At 40.6% G+C, this 19,991-nt stretch overlaps 1 protein-coding gene across 1 annotated transcript; it reads left to right on the top strand.

Moving 5' to 3' along the window:
• The first annotated feature begins 18,896 nt into the window (after nt 1-18,896).
• LOC141620752 (uncharacterized) lies at nt 18,897-19,974 on the top strand. Its single transcript, XM_074437543.1, has 3 exons — nt 18,897-19,193; nt 19,525-19,649; nt 19,743-19,974. Exons 1-3 carry the CDS (start codon nt 18,897-18,899, stop codon nt 19,972-19,974), a joined length of 654 nt encoding a protein of 217 aa, XP_074293644.1.
• Nucleotides 19,975-19,991: the final 17 nt, after the last annotated feature.

Raw genomic sequence — 19,991 nt, 5'->3', positions numbered from 1 at the left:
TTCCCAATTTAAAACAAGGCTAACATCTTCACATTTTTGCAATACAAGAGAAAGATTATGCAAGCATGAGTCAAAGTCCTTTCCATAAACACTAAAATCATCCATAAAAACTTCCATTATGGTCTCTAAGTAATCGGAGAAGACACTCATCATGCATCTTTGGAAAGTGGCGGGGGCATTACATAATCCAAAAGGCATCCTCCTATATGCAAAAGTGCCATAAGGGCATGTGAAGGTGGTCTTATGTTGGTCATCCGGGTGTATAGGGATTTGGAAGAATCCCGAATACCCGTCAAGGTAACAAAAGAATTTGTTAGAGGCTAACCTCTCAAGCATTTGGTCAATGAATGGTAAGGGGAAGTGATCTTTTCTTGTTGCGGAGTTTAATTTCCGGTAGTCAATGTACATACGCCAACCGGTGATCATTCTTGTGGGTATTAATTCATTCTTTTCATTTGTCACTACCGTGGTACCTCCTTTCTTAGGTACCACTTGAACGGGGCTAACCCACAAAGAGTCCGATATGGGATATATGATTCCCGCATCAAGTAATTTCATGACCTCTCCTTTGACAACTTCTTGCATGTGGGGGTTCAATCTTCTTTGGGGTTGAATGGTAGGTCTATGGTCGTCCTCTAGATGAATTCTATGCATGCAAAAGTCGGGACTTATCCCCTTAAGGTCATCTAGACTATAACCTATAGCCTTCTCATGTTGTTTCAACACATCAAACAATTTTCCCAATTGGTCATCATCAAGTCTATCATTAACAATCACGGGTTTGGTCTTTGATTCATCAAGGTAAGCATATTTCAAATTTGGGGGAAGGGGTTTCAAAGTAGGAGCTTGTACCTTACTTTCTTCTTTTGGAGTTTCATTGAGAATTTGCTCCATCTCCATTAGACATTCCATTCTCATAGCATACTCAACTTCACTTTCATAAACCTCATCATATTCAAATCCCATGATGGGTTCCTCTTGCTCTTGAGTTTGCAAAATATCCTCTAGGATGGATTGCTCATCCTCTATGGGTTGACATGCTTCCACTAGAATATTATGCACCAACTCGGATTGTGCACGAGTAAGTTCCTTGTTAGCTAGAGCGGCCTCAAAGAGATCCACCTCCAACTCCCAATATATGCTCTTAGCCTCACTTGCTTCTAAGGCTTCTAGTGCTTGCATGGGATCCTTGAAGTAAGGGATACTCAAGTGGTCCTCTACAAAACAGTCTATGAAATCCATCTCGCAAAATATCAAACAACTCGAAAAATGATTAGAACAAACCTTGAGGGGTTTTACTTCCTCAAGGCGAAGAAAGACACAACTAATGACAATAAAAATAAATCTAAATCAAACAAACACCGTCCCCGGCAACGGCGCCATTTTTGATGCGATCCCGCTAAGTGTTCACAAATTAAGATGTGGTCGTTGATCACGGTCGAATCAAAACACAATTTATAGCTCCACAAACAACTCTACAATTAGTAAAGAGGCAAGTAAAGGTCGGATCCCAAGGGACGGGAGTTGAAATGAGATTTCTATTGTAACTAGTGGTGTCTAAGGGGTGTCACAAATTGGGTTGATGTAGAAGGTTACCAAACTAGAATAACAATGAAAATAAACAAGCAAGATGAATTAAAGGGGTGTAAACAATTGATTAAAGGCACTAGGGTGTCATGGGATCATAGGGGAATCATGGGATATGATCATACAAACATGTTCTCAAATTATAAGCAAGCAATTATTGTTGTGATGGATTGAGTTGGGTTATATCTTACAATCCTAGGAAAGTTTGGGTCCCGGAGCCGAATCGATTAGATTGCACAACACCTACAAGTTGACTTAATCTTCCCTACTCAACAACATGCATGGTCTAATGAGACTCGAGTTGGGTTATGTCTTACAAGTCTCATTGAAAAGATAGGAGATGATAGTAAATGCAAGGATTCATAGGCTTAGCATTTCATCAAATATAACATGTGCATGAGTTGAGATCATGTAACACCCCCATACTCCGAGTGCCTTACCAGGACCACTCAGGTATGAAGACATCACCATCTCGGTTGCCCGAGGTATGATAATCAAATAGACAAAACAGAAACAACATTTATTATAAGTAATTTAATGAATAAGTACAATCCTCGAAACCAAACTCGAAAGTACAATACATTATGCCAAACTATCTGTTCTCAATCGAAATGTAAATAAATACTAAACTACAAATGAAGACTCTATCGTCATGTCGTGGCCATCCCAAATATCCCAAAGATCATCTCTATACTGTTCAATATCTGCTCACCATCCCCGAATGGATCACCGCAGTTTTACAAAACAACACCGGGTCGATTAATCACACAATCAATATAGATAACAACAATAAGACAAACAGACAAATTGACACACACACACACACACCACCAACTCCCATCATCTTAATACCGACCGTCCACTTTGGACCCGCCGCGCTGGGGGACCGCAGCCGTTCCCACCTAAGCCCCGCTCATCGTACGAGCGATAACCCCGTCCATTAATGTGCACATCCCCTTTCGTGGCGGGTTCCACGAAGGGCGAAACTAGGGCGTGAGATCACTCCCGCAAGTGACCCCACTCATCCGAGAACGCATCTCGAGAGCCATAGAAACCAATCACAATCACAATCACAATCACAATCATCATATCAAACAACTAACTACAGCACATCACCAATATCCCATTATGGGACTAATACTGAGTAGGAAATCCTACCTAGAAAGCACAACACGCAGACGGTATCTACAAAATGCCTCAAAACGCCTCTTCTACGAATTCTCCTCCTAACATATAACACATAAAGACTACCAATTACTTACTATTCACAAAACCCCAAATCCTAAATTAGGGTTTGACCAAACCTAGCAAAACATTATATAAATTATATTAAAAGCTTACCCTCGACGCAAGGAATCCAACGACACGAACTACGATACGAACCGACCGTCGAACTCCGGAATTGTTAAGGATGCGATTAGGAAGATGATCGATCGCTTTCTCTCTTAAACAGGTTTTAGGTTTTGGTAAAAGTGAATTAAAACAACGACGATTGTGTTTAAATACCCTAATCGCATAATTAACAAAACCCGCGAAAAACTCCCCGTAAACCGGACACTCGATCGAGTACCCAAGGTACTCGATCGAGTACCCCCCTACTCGATCGAGTGCCCCACTACTCGATCGAGTACCCAACAGTCGAAACTATTTTATTTCGCAACTTACCCTTACTCGACGAGTAAGGCCTACTGATAGAGTACCCCAAGACTTATAAATACGGAGTATTACAGTCTTCCTCCTTAAAAGAACTTCGTCCCCGAAGTTCAACCCATACATAAAAACAACCATACCGACTCGACCAAGACACAACAACTTAGCTAAGGACTCAAGAACTCGACCGAACATAGAACATGAACTCTTAACCCCATTCTACCAACTATGTTTACTTCCACAACATGACTCACTATATCGTATCTACCACATATATATCTCTCACGACACCAACTCCATACATAATCAACTACCATCCTCTAATGCTGCTAGCTCCATAATATCATCAACTATCAAACCCAATACTAAGACACTCATAGACATCAAACGGAATGTTACATTCTACCACCCTTAAAAGGAACTTCGTCCTCGAAGTTTACTCGCACTCATAACATCATCCTCCAACCACAACACTATATAAAATATTCTCATACTCCGAAGCATCACCCTACTACATGCACGGCCATGGCCTTTTATAAGTATTATCCACAAAACAAATCCCTCCTTTACGCTACGCTAACACTCTACTTCCAATTATATTACCGCATGCACCACCATGAAACTCTCTTTTATTGCATCCTACTCCTCTTAAGACAAATGTTACGTCCTCGTAACTCACTAATACTAAATCCTTAGCTATGTTACATTACCCTCTTTACCACTACATGTCAAAGATAACCGTTTATAAACCAAACACTCACTATTCTTATATCCAAGGCTCCCGTACATAAACATTTCTCATTCCTCAACTCATTCGGCATAGCACCTAACCTATACCATAAACTCGTAGCAAATCGCCATACCCACTCTTCATTATTACTGCCAAACCAACATACCTCGCTATGTAAAGCACTTATCTTCCAGAAGCATAACTCCCGATCCACACTCGTTACGTATACTCACACTAGATCCTCAAGTTCTTTCCTTCATTACCGCAAAACTCATACACAACTTAACATGACACTAATTCCCAATACCCTACACTCACTGTCTCAACAACAGATTATGAACCACCTGCATCTTTCGGGTCATTACCACACATGTTCTACGACTCACTTGCCATTACCATGTCTACTAAAACCTTAACTAGAACAAGATCATAATTATTGTAACAACCTCTCACAACCGTGTCCCATTAACAGAATGTCACTATACCATGACAACAACGAAAACATATACAACTCTCTTTATATTAAACTCTACCCTCCTTCTCAAACTGAAACTTGTAAGAAACATTAGCAAACAAAACAATAGTCTATTTGTCCAAACTGAAACTCACAGGAAACAACAACAAATAAAACAACAATCTATGTATGACTGGTATGTACTTTCAAACTCGAATCATAATCATCCCGCCTACTCCACCACAACCGTGATGACATCACAACACCGCCACCAACAGCCACACCGTAGTGCGAAAATACCCGTATCACAAAGACTATGTACCGTGCCCGGATCACCACCGAAGCACCACAACCACACCGATAGACATCACAATCGCATACAATTCCCATAAACACCGACTCAAAGATAACTTCTCGCACAAGAAAAACTTACTCAAATCCACTTTATTAAGTCACCACGCAACATATTATATGGATACACAGATAAGCATCTCATGAACATCATCTCTACCATTTCATGGAATACACATGTGTTATTAATACACATAAAATTATAACTAGCCATGTCAATTAATCAAATTATTACCCTTTTGGATATCATTCAATTAAATTACCGTGTCCAACATATATATTACAGAACATTCATAAAACAACTTTATAATTATCACACCATACCACTTCTTGTGAGGTCAGAACCTCACACAAACATTTACACATATCATAGACCCGTAATCACAACCAACTAGTCAATCCTGACCACGTAAGTTACCACTCGATAAAGGTTACCTGTCGCCCGAGCTTAACTCGTATACACCTCATAACATATTCTCCCTTTCGCATATCCATCACCCTCTGCCAAATGTAGCCACACCATTAATACTCAACTACTAACAACCGCCTCATATAACCACATCTTATACTCTTTCATAACTGTACTTACCAATCTGGTCTCTGCAAAATCAACCTCTTTAGAATTGTTACCTTTCTAATATACCATCACTCTTAACCACTAGTGATAACACCACAATGCCACCACTGCTCGTATATCAAACCTCTTACACTCATATCAAAATAACATGGTTTTTCTCCTATTTTTGGTTAACATTCCAAATAACGAACAAAGAAACCCATCCACAAAATTACCTCAACATTATTCCCAATACTATCTTATTTGTATTGTCATCCAACTCTCCACCAAATATCTCGTATCGTGCTAATACTCCACCAACTTCTTACTCCCTTAATTCCTCGAAACTCATTATCAATCATGTTGTCCTGAAGCTCCTATATAACCTTCAGCTAACATCCTCGTGATACTATCACACATTTCGATGATTCCTTACCTTTATATCACATAACTCCGGTGAACATTTTCCTCAGCTTACTTTTATCCTTCTTTTCTCTTTACACTCAATAATACCAATTTAATAGCTCAACTCCTTCTTACTTCTATCTAACCCTTTAGTGCACCAATTACCTTCTCATCGCTCTAAAACTCAAATCCCATTATTTTATATCGATATCATCTCCCTCTTTCTTACCACAAATATTCTCTTATTATGTCATCAATCACCCTTGCCACTAATCCATCCATAGAATCAACGTTTACTGTTCAACAATTGCATCTCCCTTCTTACATCTCTAGAAATCAAAATTCCTTTCATACCGCTAATTGCCCAAGGAAAACCCACAATAGTTTTATCTCTTAAAAAGCCAAATCTCCACCCCGCGACATGTCTCCACAAAGTTCACTATATACCACTCTTCTCAACCCCTTTAAAACGAACTTTTATTATGTATATTCTTAACCCACACGGCTCTTAACTACCTCCCTCCATAATTCTTTACACATCTCAAGTTGTCACTATCCATATCCTTACTCTCAATCCTTTCATTCTCACGTTCCTTAGACTCACATCATCCATTGCCCACATTCACTTACTTTTACGTTACTCAACACACACTCATATCACTCATCTCATTTCATCTCAGAAAACATGCTCTATGTCTCAATTAAGCCATAACAATCTTCCTTTTCTTTTTCCACTATCTATTACAACCACGTATAACTCATGTCCTCCCACCGAACTCATACTCACCACAAAAAGTCACTCACTACACCACAAGATTGGGTAACTTACGCGTCAAGACCAACATACATGTAAAACCAATGCATAAAGAAGCAAAATAATAACTTTGAATTAAACATAATATGCAACGAAGTCAAAAGGTAAGCATATGACCCAAAACAAGGGTCACTAGATCGAGTACAGGCCACTCGATCGAGTAAGGGACTTACTCGATCGAGTAGGTCAAGATCAGAAGCACGTAAAACAAATCACCAGGGCTACTCGATCGAGTAACTAACGTACTCGATCGAGTGCCCCCTTACTCGATCGAGTACCGAGGATACTCGATCGAGTACCCCAATTCTCAGCACTGTCCAGTTTTCGTAAAACAGTCATAACTCACTCATTTCTTGGTCGTTTTGGGCGTGCGACCTATCGTTAGAATCGTAAAAGGACAAGCTATCACCTCCAATTGGAATCATATCAAAATCATTTATGAATCTCAAGTTATAACAGTTTAAAGACAACCTCTTTATAATCGAAAAACACAACTACTTGATTTTACTTCCAAACAACTTAAACAACAACCAAGCAAACAAAACCAAATTAAAACTCATAAAACCAGTATTCATAATCATATGTTACTATTTTCAAAAGCCAAACAACAACATTCATCATGCACATAACTTATCTAACTTGCCAATTATGACTTACCCACATGTTTTTATTCTATCACTTTTCGTAAACAAAATCACAAATACATGACATCAAGTCCCCTATTCACATGTTACTACCACGATGATTCATCTTTTCCACTAATTCATCCATCATACCACATATTTATCCACCATATTCGTTCAACATATTCACTCAGCACATGTTCAATTCACACTCCCAACCTTCTGTACTTTTACTCAACACGACAACAACAACATGTAGACTTACACATCGCTTTATATATATATATAGACAAAACACTTTTCCCTTACATAACTATAACATGCCAAATTACATGTATCAATCATTATACTTTCATGCTTTACAATCCACCAACATATAATTCACGTCATCATCATCAATTCATGCAACATACTACTACATAGATACACACAGCACACAATATGCACATAACGATCCCGACACTTATCCCATGGTGACCGGTTCAAAATTGTAGGGCGAGTTCGCGACTTTAGGACGTCTCCCAAGTCTTTGCATTAGCTCCTACAACCTTTACCCCGGGTTCATTTTAATTGACTCCCTATGTTCATTAAGTTCATTGGTTACAGGTTTCAGGATCGTCGCTCTGATACCATTTGTAACACCCCCATACTCCGAGTGCCTTACCAGGACCACTCAGGTATGAAGACATCACCATCTCGGTTGCCCGAGGTATGATAATCAAATAGACAAAACAGAAACAACATTTATTATTAGTAATTTAATGAATAAGTACAATCCTCGAAACCAAACTGAAAGTACAATACATTATGCCAAACTATCTCTTTCTCAATCAAATGTAAGTAAATACTAAACTACAAATGAAGACTCTATCGTCATGTCGTGTCCATCCCAAATATCCCGATATCATCTCTATACCTGTTCAATATCTGCTCACCATCCCCGAATGGATCACCGCAGGTTTTACAAAACAACATCGGGTCGATTAATCACACAATCAATATAGATAACAACAATAAGACAAACAGACAAAAATCACACACACACACACACCACCAACTCCCATCATCTTAATACTGACCGTCCACTGGACCCACCGCCGGGGGGACCGCAGCCGTTCCCACCTAAGCCCCGCTCATCGTACGAGCGATAACCCCGTCCATTAATGTGCACATCCCCTTTCGTGGCGGGTTCCACGAAGGGCGAAACTAGGGCGTGAGATCACTCCCGCAAGTGACCCCACTCAGCCGAGAACGCATCTCGAGAGCCATAGAAACCAATCACAATCACAATCACAATCACAATCATCATATCAAACAACTAACTACAGCACATCACCAATATCCCATTATGGGACTAATACTGAGTAGGAAATCCTACCTGGAAAGCACAACACGCAGACGGTATCTACAGCTGTCTCAAAACGCCTCTTCTACGAATTCTCCTCCTAACATATAACACATAAAGACTACCAATTACTTACTATTCATAAAACCCCCAAATCCTAAATTAGGGTTTGACCAAACCTAGCAAAACATTATATAAATTATATTAAAAGCTTACCCTCGACGCAAGGAATCCAACGACACGAACTACGATACGAACTGACCGTCTGAACTCCGGGAATTGTTAAGGATGCGATTAGGAAGATGACTGACTGCTTTCTCTCTTAAACAGGTTTTAGGTTTTGGTAAAAGTGAATTAAAACAACGACGATTGTGTTTAAATACCCTAATCGCATAATTAACAAAACCCCGCGAAAAACTCCCCGTAAACCGGACACTCGATCGAGTACCCAAGGTACTCGATCGAGTACCCCCCTACTCGATCGAGTGCCCCAGCTACTCGATCGAGTACCCAACAGGTCAGAAACTATTTTATTTCGCAACTTACCCTTACTCGACAGAGTAAGGCCTACTCGATAGAGTACCCAAAGACTTATAAATACGGAGTATTACAGATCAAAACAAGCAAGCAAATAAAACATGAAAGCATATTAATTTAAGCATGAATCATTCCCCATGTTGGTTTCCCCTAATCACCCATTAACCCTAGCTAAGAGACTACTCACTCATTATCATGTTGATCATGCTAGCAAGGTTGTCAATCATACCAACAATATGAAACATGATGGATAAATGAAAGTAATTAACAATAATTAAAAAGGGATTAAGAGATTATACCTACTAATGATTCCAATAATAAAGCAAGAATAATAGAAGTACTTGATGTTTGATTGAGAGGTTGTCAATCTCCCAATAATAACCCAAATAATCTTCAATTACCCAAAATAAAGGATGAACAAGAGAGAGATTAAAGAACTAAAACTTGGATTAAAACTTGATTAATACTTGATTACAATATTGAAGAGAGATTTGATTGATATTAACTACACTAATTATTGATAAGAAGAACATGCTCCTCTAATTAGACTAATGGGGTATTTATAGTGAAAATTAGGGAGGATGCATTAGGGTTAACTAAGGGCTAAACTAGTAATTACACTTTTTAAGTTGAGCAAGGAGGACCCGGTATTTTCTGAGAGAAGAGCTTCTCTTTTCGTAGCTTGAAGAAGACAATCCGTGCTGTGAAGAAATCCGGGCGGAATAGGGTCGGGACGGGCGGATTGCACCGTTGGAATCCGAGCGGATTCTGGGGAATCCGGGCGGATTGTTGAGGGGGAATCCGAGCGGATTCTGGCGTGGGACGCTTGGATTGTGCAGGGGCTGGACGGACGGATTGTTGGCAATCCGCTTCGGATTGTCGATCGATAGTAACTTCTTCTTTTCTTCCCTTTTCTTCATAAATTCCTTGGGGATTTCCTTTGGGACTCAAGGATCTTTCCTCAACATTGCTCTTCTACTATGATATGTACAAAGGCCTTCTAATCTTGTCTCTCCTTGATGCTTGGTCATTGAATTCGATCAATTTAGTCTCGTTTTGCCATGAAAATGCAAGATTCTTACTCCTTTCCTACCAAGGGATCAAAATCTCAAAGAATATGCAAAACAAAGAACTAAAGATAAGAAATGACCCAAATAAGCACTAAAAAGCATGGAAACAAGGCTAATTCGGGGGCTAAATATGCGCTAATTATGGTCACATCACTGCGCCTCTTCCTCAGTTTCCCTCCAAATTAATTTTTGAAGATTCGTTATAAGTTCGTATTTGTGGGCCCATCTTTGGTACGCCTCTTCCTCAGTACCATATATCATATATTTGGTCCGTTTTATGTTTATTCTTCGCCCGGATCCACATTTTCAAGCCAACTGTGAACTATCACGGTATGCTATCAAGACCTCCCTTGCCACAACGAGCGAGTACCCTCTGACAGGTGTTTCGACACACCTCTATTCTGTTCCCCCAGCGAGAGTTCTGGACAGACAATTGTCCCTCTCAAGACTTGGAGATCGGTCCCGATTATGTTCTCCCTGCGAGAGTTACGGACAGACAGTCGTCCCTCTCAACACGTGGAGATCAACTTCAACCTCAAGTTTTGCCGAAGTTCGTTTGAAAACCGACCCGAGCAGATTTCCCCAGCAGTTCCTGCCGACGTCCTGCTGCCTCTTCGATTTCACGTTTTGCCTTCCTCGAGTCTCAAGGAATCTCGGTATGGACTCTTCTTATGGTCAAGGCGAGCTTCCTTACGTAGTCTAATGGACTTTAAACGACCCTCCCCCGATAGTCGACGACTCTAAATTATTCCCAACGATAGGTCCTTGGCTCGGACCCCTTGAGCGCCTCGCGTCGCCATAGTTGTCGGTTGTAATCTTTGATTGACTGATGGTCATGTTTTGACTTTCGCCTTGTCCAAGCCTCGGTCAAAGTGGGGGCTCTGTAGATACCTCATTTTTGCACCTCCCGCAAGCCACCCGGTGATGATTGGGCCGCATGTTTGGTACGCGGAACGATTTATGACAGTTCGTAAGTTTATCGTCAAGTGATAGCTCAAACACTTTTGTCTACCTCATAGTCGTCATCTACGCGCCGATACGGTCGTTTTTGACAGTAATTAGAGTACATTTGGAGTCCGGGTCAAAAACCGTGTTCATTTTCTAATAACCGTTTAAAATGCCGAGTCAGAATATTCTGGAATGTTCCGGATGTTTCTATTCCATATTTTCAATCTTTTAATCTCTTTGGCAAATTATATCCCGAAAATATTATATAAAATATTAAGGAAATTGAGATCAAACCGCAATTCCATAATAGAAACGCGGAAATATTTCTTCCGCAGAGGAAACCACTTGGGAAAGGACGCGGCAGTGCCGCGCCTCTTCCAAGAGACGACGCATGGCTGCGCCTCTTCCAAGAGATGCAGTGGCTGCTGCGCCTCTTCCCCAGTTCCTTTCTGCGTATTTTCAAATCTTTTCGAGATTCACTTCCAAAGTTTCTCCGAAACCCTAATTCCGTGATTAGTATAAATAGGGACCTCCGTTCCTCATATTTCTCACGCGAGTGTCCGCCCTTCTCTTCTCCCTTTGCATTCTAAGACCACGCTCTTGCTTTTTGGCGTCTACGTGCTTGAACTTTCGACCACGTAAGCTCGGATCCTTCTGAGTACCAGCCTCGTTTTGCATGACCGACCAATTTGACCAACTCCACATCAATCAACTTTAATCAACTTTGTTTAATTTCCTCTTAGAGGGCACTTTCGTCGTACATTCGAGTCGAGCATCACTAAACGTTAACTTAGTTAATCTCGTTTCGTCAAACATGTAAGTCTGAGGGTGTAAATCCCTTCTTTTATTGTTGTACTTTATTTTTGTAATCATTATTGTAAGGTTTACGTCGAAAACACATTCAAAACCGATTTATAAAACCTTGTTTTAAACCATTTTTACGGATTAACAGGAGACAAACGTCAAGAAAGGACGCAGCAACTGCTGCTCCTCTTCGAAGGGACGCAGCATCTGCTACGCCTCTTCCTGAGGTTGCCGCAGTTCCTGCTGCCTTTCTTCTTCCTTCGTCTTTTATTCGTCTGTTTGTTTTATTTTCAATTGTTCATGTTCATTAACACGATAATTTTTAATATAACAATTTTAACATGTAAATCATTATTTAATTCATCTTTTAAATCCCGACTTAAATCCCTCATAATTCATTTGCGGGTTTTCGTCATTGAAATCAATTCGGGTTTTTTGAGGTTCGATTCATCAATATTGAGTCTCTGAAATTCATTCATTGATATATTTTCTCCTATTTATTATCATTGCCATCATTAGTTCGTCAATAATACCCTAATTACTTTGATTAGTTTGTTAATTTGTATCATTAATCCCATAATCAACCTTTTTTATTGATTTGTCCTAATTAATTTTATCCGTGTTTTATTGTTTTTTATGACCCAATCATATGTAAATAATACGTTAAATCACTTCTATCTGAGTCAAATGTCCATAATCGATCCTTAAATCACCAATGAATATTAAACATTTGCAATTCCAGCTTCACAGCCAGAACTGGACTCAGGAACAGACGCAGCGTTTGCTGCGCCTCTTCCAAAGGACGTAGCTCTGATGCGCTTGTTCCGGGTTGAGTTCTGTCTCTGAACTCCCGTTTCTGCCTTGACCTAGTTTATTAATTACGTATTAATTAACTATTAATCGTATTATCACTAATAATCTGTTCGTTAATTTATTTATTCTTTCTTTTCTCAAACCATCCGTTTTAAGTGTATTTTCGACGTAAATCAATTAACTCAATGTAATTATTGTAATTTTCAATTATTTTATTTTTATTTCTTTATTATCATATTGTTTGTATGCTCTCACATGCAATTAACCTAAATTTCTACCTCGACATTAATGTATGCTAAAGTACGTGTCTACCGACCTAGTTAATTCACATGCTAGGATTAATTTATTAGATGTTGCATTGCATGCATATAAACGACAACATATCAAGTATAGATAACTTCCCTAATCATTAGTAGAGGCCGCTATCGAGGCGGGCGGGATTAGGTGTTCGATCAAAGAGCTTCCTAATACGTACCCTCACCCCTTACTCCAAATCTCTGTGAACATCCGTGTTCATTGGCGTTCACGAGAATCATTCTAGACATAGAATGCTAAGGGTAACGAGTTCTTGGTGTTCATGTCACTACTTTGTGTCTTGACATGACACGAGGTATTCGAACGGTTTCCAATTTTCCACAATAAATTGGTGGCGACTCCACAAATGCAAAGCTTGCTCGTTTTCACCGAGCGGCCCCCGTGGGCCCGCGTCCACTGAGAAGAGAAATGAAAAAAAAAAAAAGAAGAATTTGATTGACGACGGTTTTTAATCCTATATTCCTATTCTATATCTATTGAGGAGTTGATATTATTCGTTTTAGTGAGTTTGTATGCCGAAATAAAGGGCATCTGCGCTTATTTCTAAGGGTTGTGAAGCGGATATGGTTTGTTTGGTTCTGTTTAGGTAGCTAGCTTGGCTATTAACCTCACATTCCCAAAAATGTTTTGCCCCTTCTTACCCATTACCTCACTTTTCCATATTTTTGTAAGCCCTCGGCTGTGACGGGAGCTTGTTTGGTTGAAATGTATGTGTACAGTAACAAGAATTGTCTATCATATTAGTTGCGTGCATGTTTATGTCGGTCGTAGTTTAGGTGAGCGACTATATTTCTTCCTCTCTTACAATTAACTACTTACCCTTTGCCTCATAAGAGAAGAATGACCCGTGAGAGTCCATTATCAAAGGTCTTCCAAGGTCGACGGTTCAGCTTTATTATAAACATCTTATAACTCGTTTTCATTTGACAGTTCTTGATATAAGTGTTAGTTTGATTGCATTAAATCGGTTTGAGTAGAATATTTGTAGCTGGCTCTGAGTTTATTTCGTCCCATTACTTAGTTGCATGTAATTTGCTTGGGGTCAAGCAAAGGTTTGGTTTGGGGAGATTTGATGCGTGCAATTTTATATAGCCTTTTTAAGTCTCATATGCACGCATTTCTATGCGATTCTCGTAGTTTTATATTACGAAATACCCCGAATATATAGTCTACTTTGGTTCGTTTGGCTTTAATTGCAGGAATGGACCTGAAAGTAGCAGAATTATGCCTTTTACTGTTTTATTAGCATGCATTTAGAAGATGAGTTGAATCGGAATTTGGAAACTACTAATTGTGATGCGCGTAGAAGTAGGGAAGCTAGGCGAGCAAAGGAAGAGCTTCATATAACTAGTGCCTACTTTGAAACACCATATATTGAGTTCTACAACTAATACTCAAGTGATTACAATTTGATATGAAAGCTTGTCCTGTTAGCATTCCAACGCCACCGAAAACGCTCTAGTTGCCCAAGTAACGAAGAAATGACGGTCGTTTGAAGTTCAGTGCGCGAAGCAGGAATTACGCGCTGGAAACCACTCGATCGAGTACTATAGTGCTCGATCGAGTACTTTCTTTGTTCGATCGAAAGGTGCAATTTGGTGGTTCCTCGATCGAGTGGTTTATCTACTCGATCGAGAGGTTTTTAGTTGGAGTTGCTCGATCGAGGAGTCTCAAAGTGCTCGATCGAGTGGTTTGTTATCTGACGTGAGATTTTCTCGCGTAAACTTATTTGTTTGATATCTTAATTACGTTTTAGGTTAATAAAATATCTTACCTATATAAAGGGAAGACAAAACTAGGTTTAAGGGGATCCTTTTCTGTCAACTCTAATCAATTTGTTCACTTTTCATCTTCCGGATCTCAACTTTTGTGATTTTCTTTCTCTCTTTTATGTTATTTCTCTTTTTCACACCTCTTTATATCATGTTGTTTATTATTTCTTTATCTTTCATTATTGTCTTATTAGTTATTATGCGTAACTAATCCCTTAATGCTGGGATTAGGGGAACCATGGTAGTATAACGATGATGCGATAATTGGTTTAGGAGATTTGGTTGTGAGAATTGTTTGATAACAATATAATTGTAATTATTAGGTTGAATGCATGCAACTGAAGTAATTAAACTTCTTAAATTCAGACCTAGGTCGAGAGATTGAAATGAACAGACCTGTTATGAATAATAGACTACACTAATAAGGGCGAGAGCTAAGTTATTAGTATTTTAGGTCGGATAGCGGACCGAGAGGACCTTTCCTTTACCCTTCTCACATCAGGCCAATTGTTCCACCTTTAGCTGATTTGTGTAATATCATGGTGAAACCATATCCTGGCATATTTCTCTCTATCTGATTAATCTCTTGTTTCATTCCTTGCTTTTATTTCAGTTTATTAGTTTAGTTTAAACAACTCAAATCCCCTTGCTTTGTGACTGTAGACAGACTGAATAATGAGTAGATAGTGACCGCCTCCCTGTGGATACGATACCCGAATTGCCTCTGCTGCATTAGTTAGAGCCTGTTGGTTTTATTTTTGATAGGGTTGCGACAGCCGTGTCATCTAGTTTTCACTGTTACGAGTTTTGATGTTTTAGATTTCAGTTGTATTGAGATTTTATATACTTTCTTTTGGTATTTCATTGAGACAATGTAATCTTTTAAACTTTGTACTTTAATAATGTTTCAGAATGGTTACTTTTTATATACTAACCTCGGGCAACCGAAATGATAACAGCTTCTCATGCTAGGGTGGTCCTTGGTATGTGGGGGTGTTACAAAGTGGTATCGGAGTGACGATTTTGGAACCTAAAACCAATGAACATAGGGAGTCTAATTAACATGAACCCGGGTAGGAGTTGTTTTGATCTATCTCAAAGACTTGGGAGACGTCCCGAAGTTGTATTGAGGCCCTTACAACTTCGAGCCGATCAACATGGGGGTGTCTTGGGAATTGTTGTGTGTTGAAGTAATGTGTGTTGTATTTATATCTATGATTCTTGTGAAGTTGCTGGATAAAATGAGAAAGTGATTGTGTATCTTGAGCATGGTAGTACTTGAGCATGATATATTTGTTATTAATTGGCTTTGGAAGGGTAGTGATATGTTGGATATATCGTATGCATGTTTAAGTATGTTTACCGTATTTGTTAACTCGGTTTTGGCATGATTCGGCCGAGCAGGGCGGGTACTTGACTGAGTAGGGGATACTCGGCCAAGTAACCAACACTCGACCGAGTGTTTGTTTGTGTGTGAGGCATTAGCTAATGGTTGTGATCACTCGGCCGAGTAAGAGGGGTACTCGACCGAGTAAGGCATACTCGACCGAGTAACACGTATACTCGACCAAGTATGTTTTATGTGATTTGGAGGTTAGCTACTGGTGTGGAATACTCGACCGAGTAGGCTCATTACTCGACCGAGTGTTTCACAATACTCGGCCAAGTACTTCTTTGGCGGATGGTTTGTTTATTTTGATCTGTAGGCTATGTGCTTACGATTTCTTGGTTATATCAGCTCAAAATGCCGCCAAAGAGGCCAGCTGCATACATCCAAGCCACTGAGATGACCGTGGATGAGATTGCCCATATGATTGAGTAGCAAGATGCGCTCATGGAGGCACTCAAGAACGTGGGTAAGGGAGGTGAGAAACTGGTGGACGCATCCCAGCTAAGCACCACTATTTCTCGCTTCCACCCCTCTACTTATGAGGGCACCGGTGAGTCAAAGCTACTTGATAATTGGCACCGCGAGATGGAGAGTCTACTAGAGGTTATGAAGTGCCCGGCAGAGATGATGGTGGAATAGGTTGCATTCTACCTAAGGAATGAGGTTGGGGTGTGGTGGGAGAATGTGACGGAGGATTCTAGGGCATACTATAAGGATCAGGGATATGATGCTATACCATGGGAAGGCTTCAAGAGTGCTATGAAGGAACATTTTGTGCCAGAGCACATCCGTCATAAGCTGAGAGCCGAGTTCGACTCGTTCACGGAGTACTATCATCAGCTCCTAGAATTGTCACGTTACGCGGAGGATATGCAGATGGGTCAACGGGGTTTAGCTCTTCACTTTGAAAAGGGGTTGGCACCAAAGATCATGGATATACTACCAGCTGGGGTAGTCACAGATCTGAAAGAGGTTTATGCAGGAGCTGGGCATGCTGAGCAGTTAGTGGACTTGGTCAAGGAGGCTAAGGAAATGAATGCTGAGAAGAGGAAGGCGGAAAATGAGAGTGACAACCAGTTGCGCCACAAGAGGGGAAATCACGGTCAGGATAGGGCCATTTCTGGAGGATCTGGGTATGCAGGGGGATCTCGAGCTTGGGGAAGAGGAGGCGGTTAGAGTATTAGTGATAACTCCATCCTTACCTGCTTCAACTGTGGCTGAATGGGTCATATGAGGCACGAGTGCACCAATGCTAGAGGAGGAGGTGGCTTTCCGGGGACTTACCAGGGGAACTTTTCTCAGGCTCCAAGCCAAAGCTTTGCTAGCAAAAGGCCATCTGGGTCGTGGGGTAATCACGGAGGGCAGAACAACAACAATGGCGGCTACAACCGCAATAATGGAGGGTCCTATCAGCGTCCGAACAACAGTGTGACGTAGAACTCGACAGTCAAGCCGACTACTTTGACTACCACGGTCCAGGGTGGAGGTCATAAAAACAGTGGGAAGTTCTTTATGATGGGAAAGCAGGAGGCAGAGAATGACGCTCACGTTGTTACTAGTACCTTTCTTGTTCATAATACGCCATCTTTTTTCAGATTTGATTCTAGAGCAACCCACTCTTTTGTGTCTAAGAGTCATGCCTTAGCTATGGGTTTGGGAGCATATGAGCTGGTGAAAGATAGCGTGTTTATACCTTCAAGGGAGTCGGTGTCATGTTCTAAGTTGTATAGAGATATGCCCAGGTTGGTGGGGGAGGTAGACTTACCGGTCAACTTGTTAGAGTTTTCTATGGATGCGTTTGAGGTCATCGTCGGGATGGACTGGTTGGGTAAGTATGATGCTAGGATAGATTGCAGACAAAAGAGGGTTTCTTTAAAGAGGCCTAAGGGAGTCAAGGTATCATATAGGGGGTTCGTGGTGAGACCTAAGCTTAAGTTTATCGCGGTAATGACTCTAAAGTCATGTTTGAGAAAGAGGTGTCCTTTGATCCTTTGTCAAGTGAGAGATATGATGTTTTTCAAGATGAGATACCGGGGTTACCACCTAAGAGCGACATCGACTTTAATGTTGAGCTCAAACCGGGGACAGGGCCTATATCTAAAGCACCGTACCATATGAGGTCTAAAGAGTTGGAATAGTTGAAGAAGCAGATGAATTACTTGTACATCCAGCCTAGTGTGTCACCGTGGGAAGCACCAGTATTGTTTGTGAAAAATAAGGACGGGAGTATGAGGCTATGCATTGACTACAGGGAGCTGAATCATGTCACGAAGAAGAACAGGTATCCTTTGCCAAGAATTGATGATCTTTTCGACCAGCTGAGTGGCGCAGGAGTGTTTTCTAAGATCTATTTGAGATTGGGTTATCATCAGTTGAGGATAGCAGAGGAGTATATTCCTAAGATAGCTTTTCGGTCACGATATGGTCACTATGAGTACGTAGTGATGCCTTTTGGGTTGACGAATGCACCATCAGTTTTCATGGATCTTATGAACCGGATTTTCAGCCCATTCTTAGATAGGTTTGTGGTCATCTTTATTGATGACATCTTGGTCTACTCTAAGACTAAGGAGTAGCACGAGGAGCATATGAGGTTAGTTCTGCAGACCTTGCGAGATAATCAGTTATATGCCAAGCTATCTAAGTGCGAGTTTTGGCTGGAGAAAGTGGCCTTTCTGGGTCATGTGATATCAAAGGAGGGTGTGTCGGTGGATCCTAGCAATATTGAGGCAATGACTAAGTGGGAATCAACGAAGAATGTTGCTAAGATTCGGAGTTTGTTGGGTTTAGCTGGCTACTACAGGAGGTTCGTGAAAGACTTCTCTAAGGTCGCAAGACCTATAACAGTGTTGATGCGGAAAGAGACCAGATTTCGTTGGGATGAGAGTTATGAAACGGCATTCCAAACCTTAAAGGAGCATTTGACAACAACACCCATCTTAGCTCTACCTGAGGAAAGTGAGAACTTAAAAGTATACACCAATGTTTCAAAGAATGGTTTGGATTGTGTGTTGATGCAGAATTGGAAAGTTATCGCTTATGCATCGAGGCAGCTGAAGCCGTATGAGGAGAACTATCCTACTCATGATTTGGAGCTGGGTGCAGTTGTTTTTGCTTTAAAGATTTGGAGGCACTATCTTTATGGGGTAACCTTTAAGGTGTTTTCAGATCATAAGAGTTTTAACGTATATCTACACACAGAAATAGCTGAACATGCGACAGAGGCGATGGATGGAGTTGATTGAGGACTGAGACATGGAGATCATCTATCACGAGGGTAAGGCTAATGTGGTGGCAGATGCCTTAAGCAGGAAGAGTGTATATTCGTTATGTACAGCTATGCCTTTGTTGAAACTGAAGGATGAGATGTCTAAGATGGGGATCCATATCATTCTGAAGGGGGATGCTATCGGGGACTTGACTATCGAACCTGATTTGTATGATGACATAAAGAGAAAACAAGAACTTGATCACAAGATTCAAGAGTGGAAGACAAGGGTAGAGAGTGGCACAGTTTCAAGGTTTTCTATCCACACAGACGGGAGTGTTCATTTTGATGGAAGATGGTGTATTCCTAGTGACGCGGACTTGAAAAGTTTAATCATGACGGAGGCTCATTGCACACCTTATTCAGTTCATCTGGGTGGTGACAAGCTTTACATGGATCTAAAGAAAACGTTTTGGTGGTCTAACATGAAGAACGATGTGGCTGAGTGTGTGGCTAAGTGTTTAACTTGTAAAAGAGTAAAGGGTGAAAAACGCAGACCACAAGGTAAGATTCAGTCACTTGAGGTGCCAGAGTGGAAATGAGAGTCGATCTCTATGGA

Source organism: Silene latifolia, chromosome X, assembly GCF_048544455.1.
Source record: "Silene latifolia isolate original U9 population chromosome X, ASM4854445v1, whole genome shotgun sequence".
Classification (NCBI taxonomy): Eukaryota; Viridiplantae; Streptophyta; class Magnoliopsida; order Caryophyllales; family Caryophyllaceae; genus Silene; species Silene latifolia.
The sequence above is the reverse complement of the archived record's forward strand: the minus strand, read 5'-3'. Positions and strand labels throughout refer to the sequence as shown.

Excerpts from the sequence above, each read along its gene's own strand:
- LOC141620752 (XM_074437543.1), top strand. The coding sequence starts at position 18,897 with ATGACTAAGTGGGAATCAACGAAGAATGTTGCTAAGATTCGGAGTTTG. Across the intron at positions 19,194-19,524 it reads TGTTGATGCAGAATTGGAAA|GATGAGATGTCTAAGATGGG; the intron begins GTTATCGCTTAT and ends TTGAAACTGAAG. Across the intron at positions 19,650-19,742 it reads CTTGATCACAAGATTCAAGA|TGACGCGGACTTGAAAAGTT; the intron begins GTGGAAGACAAG and ends GTGTATTCCTAG.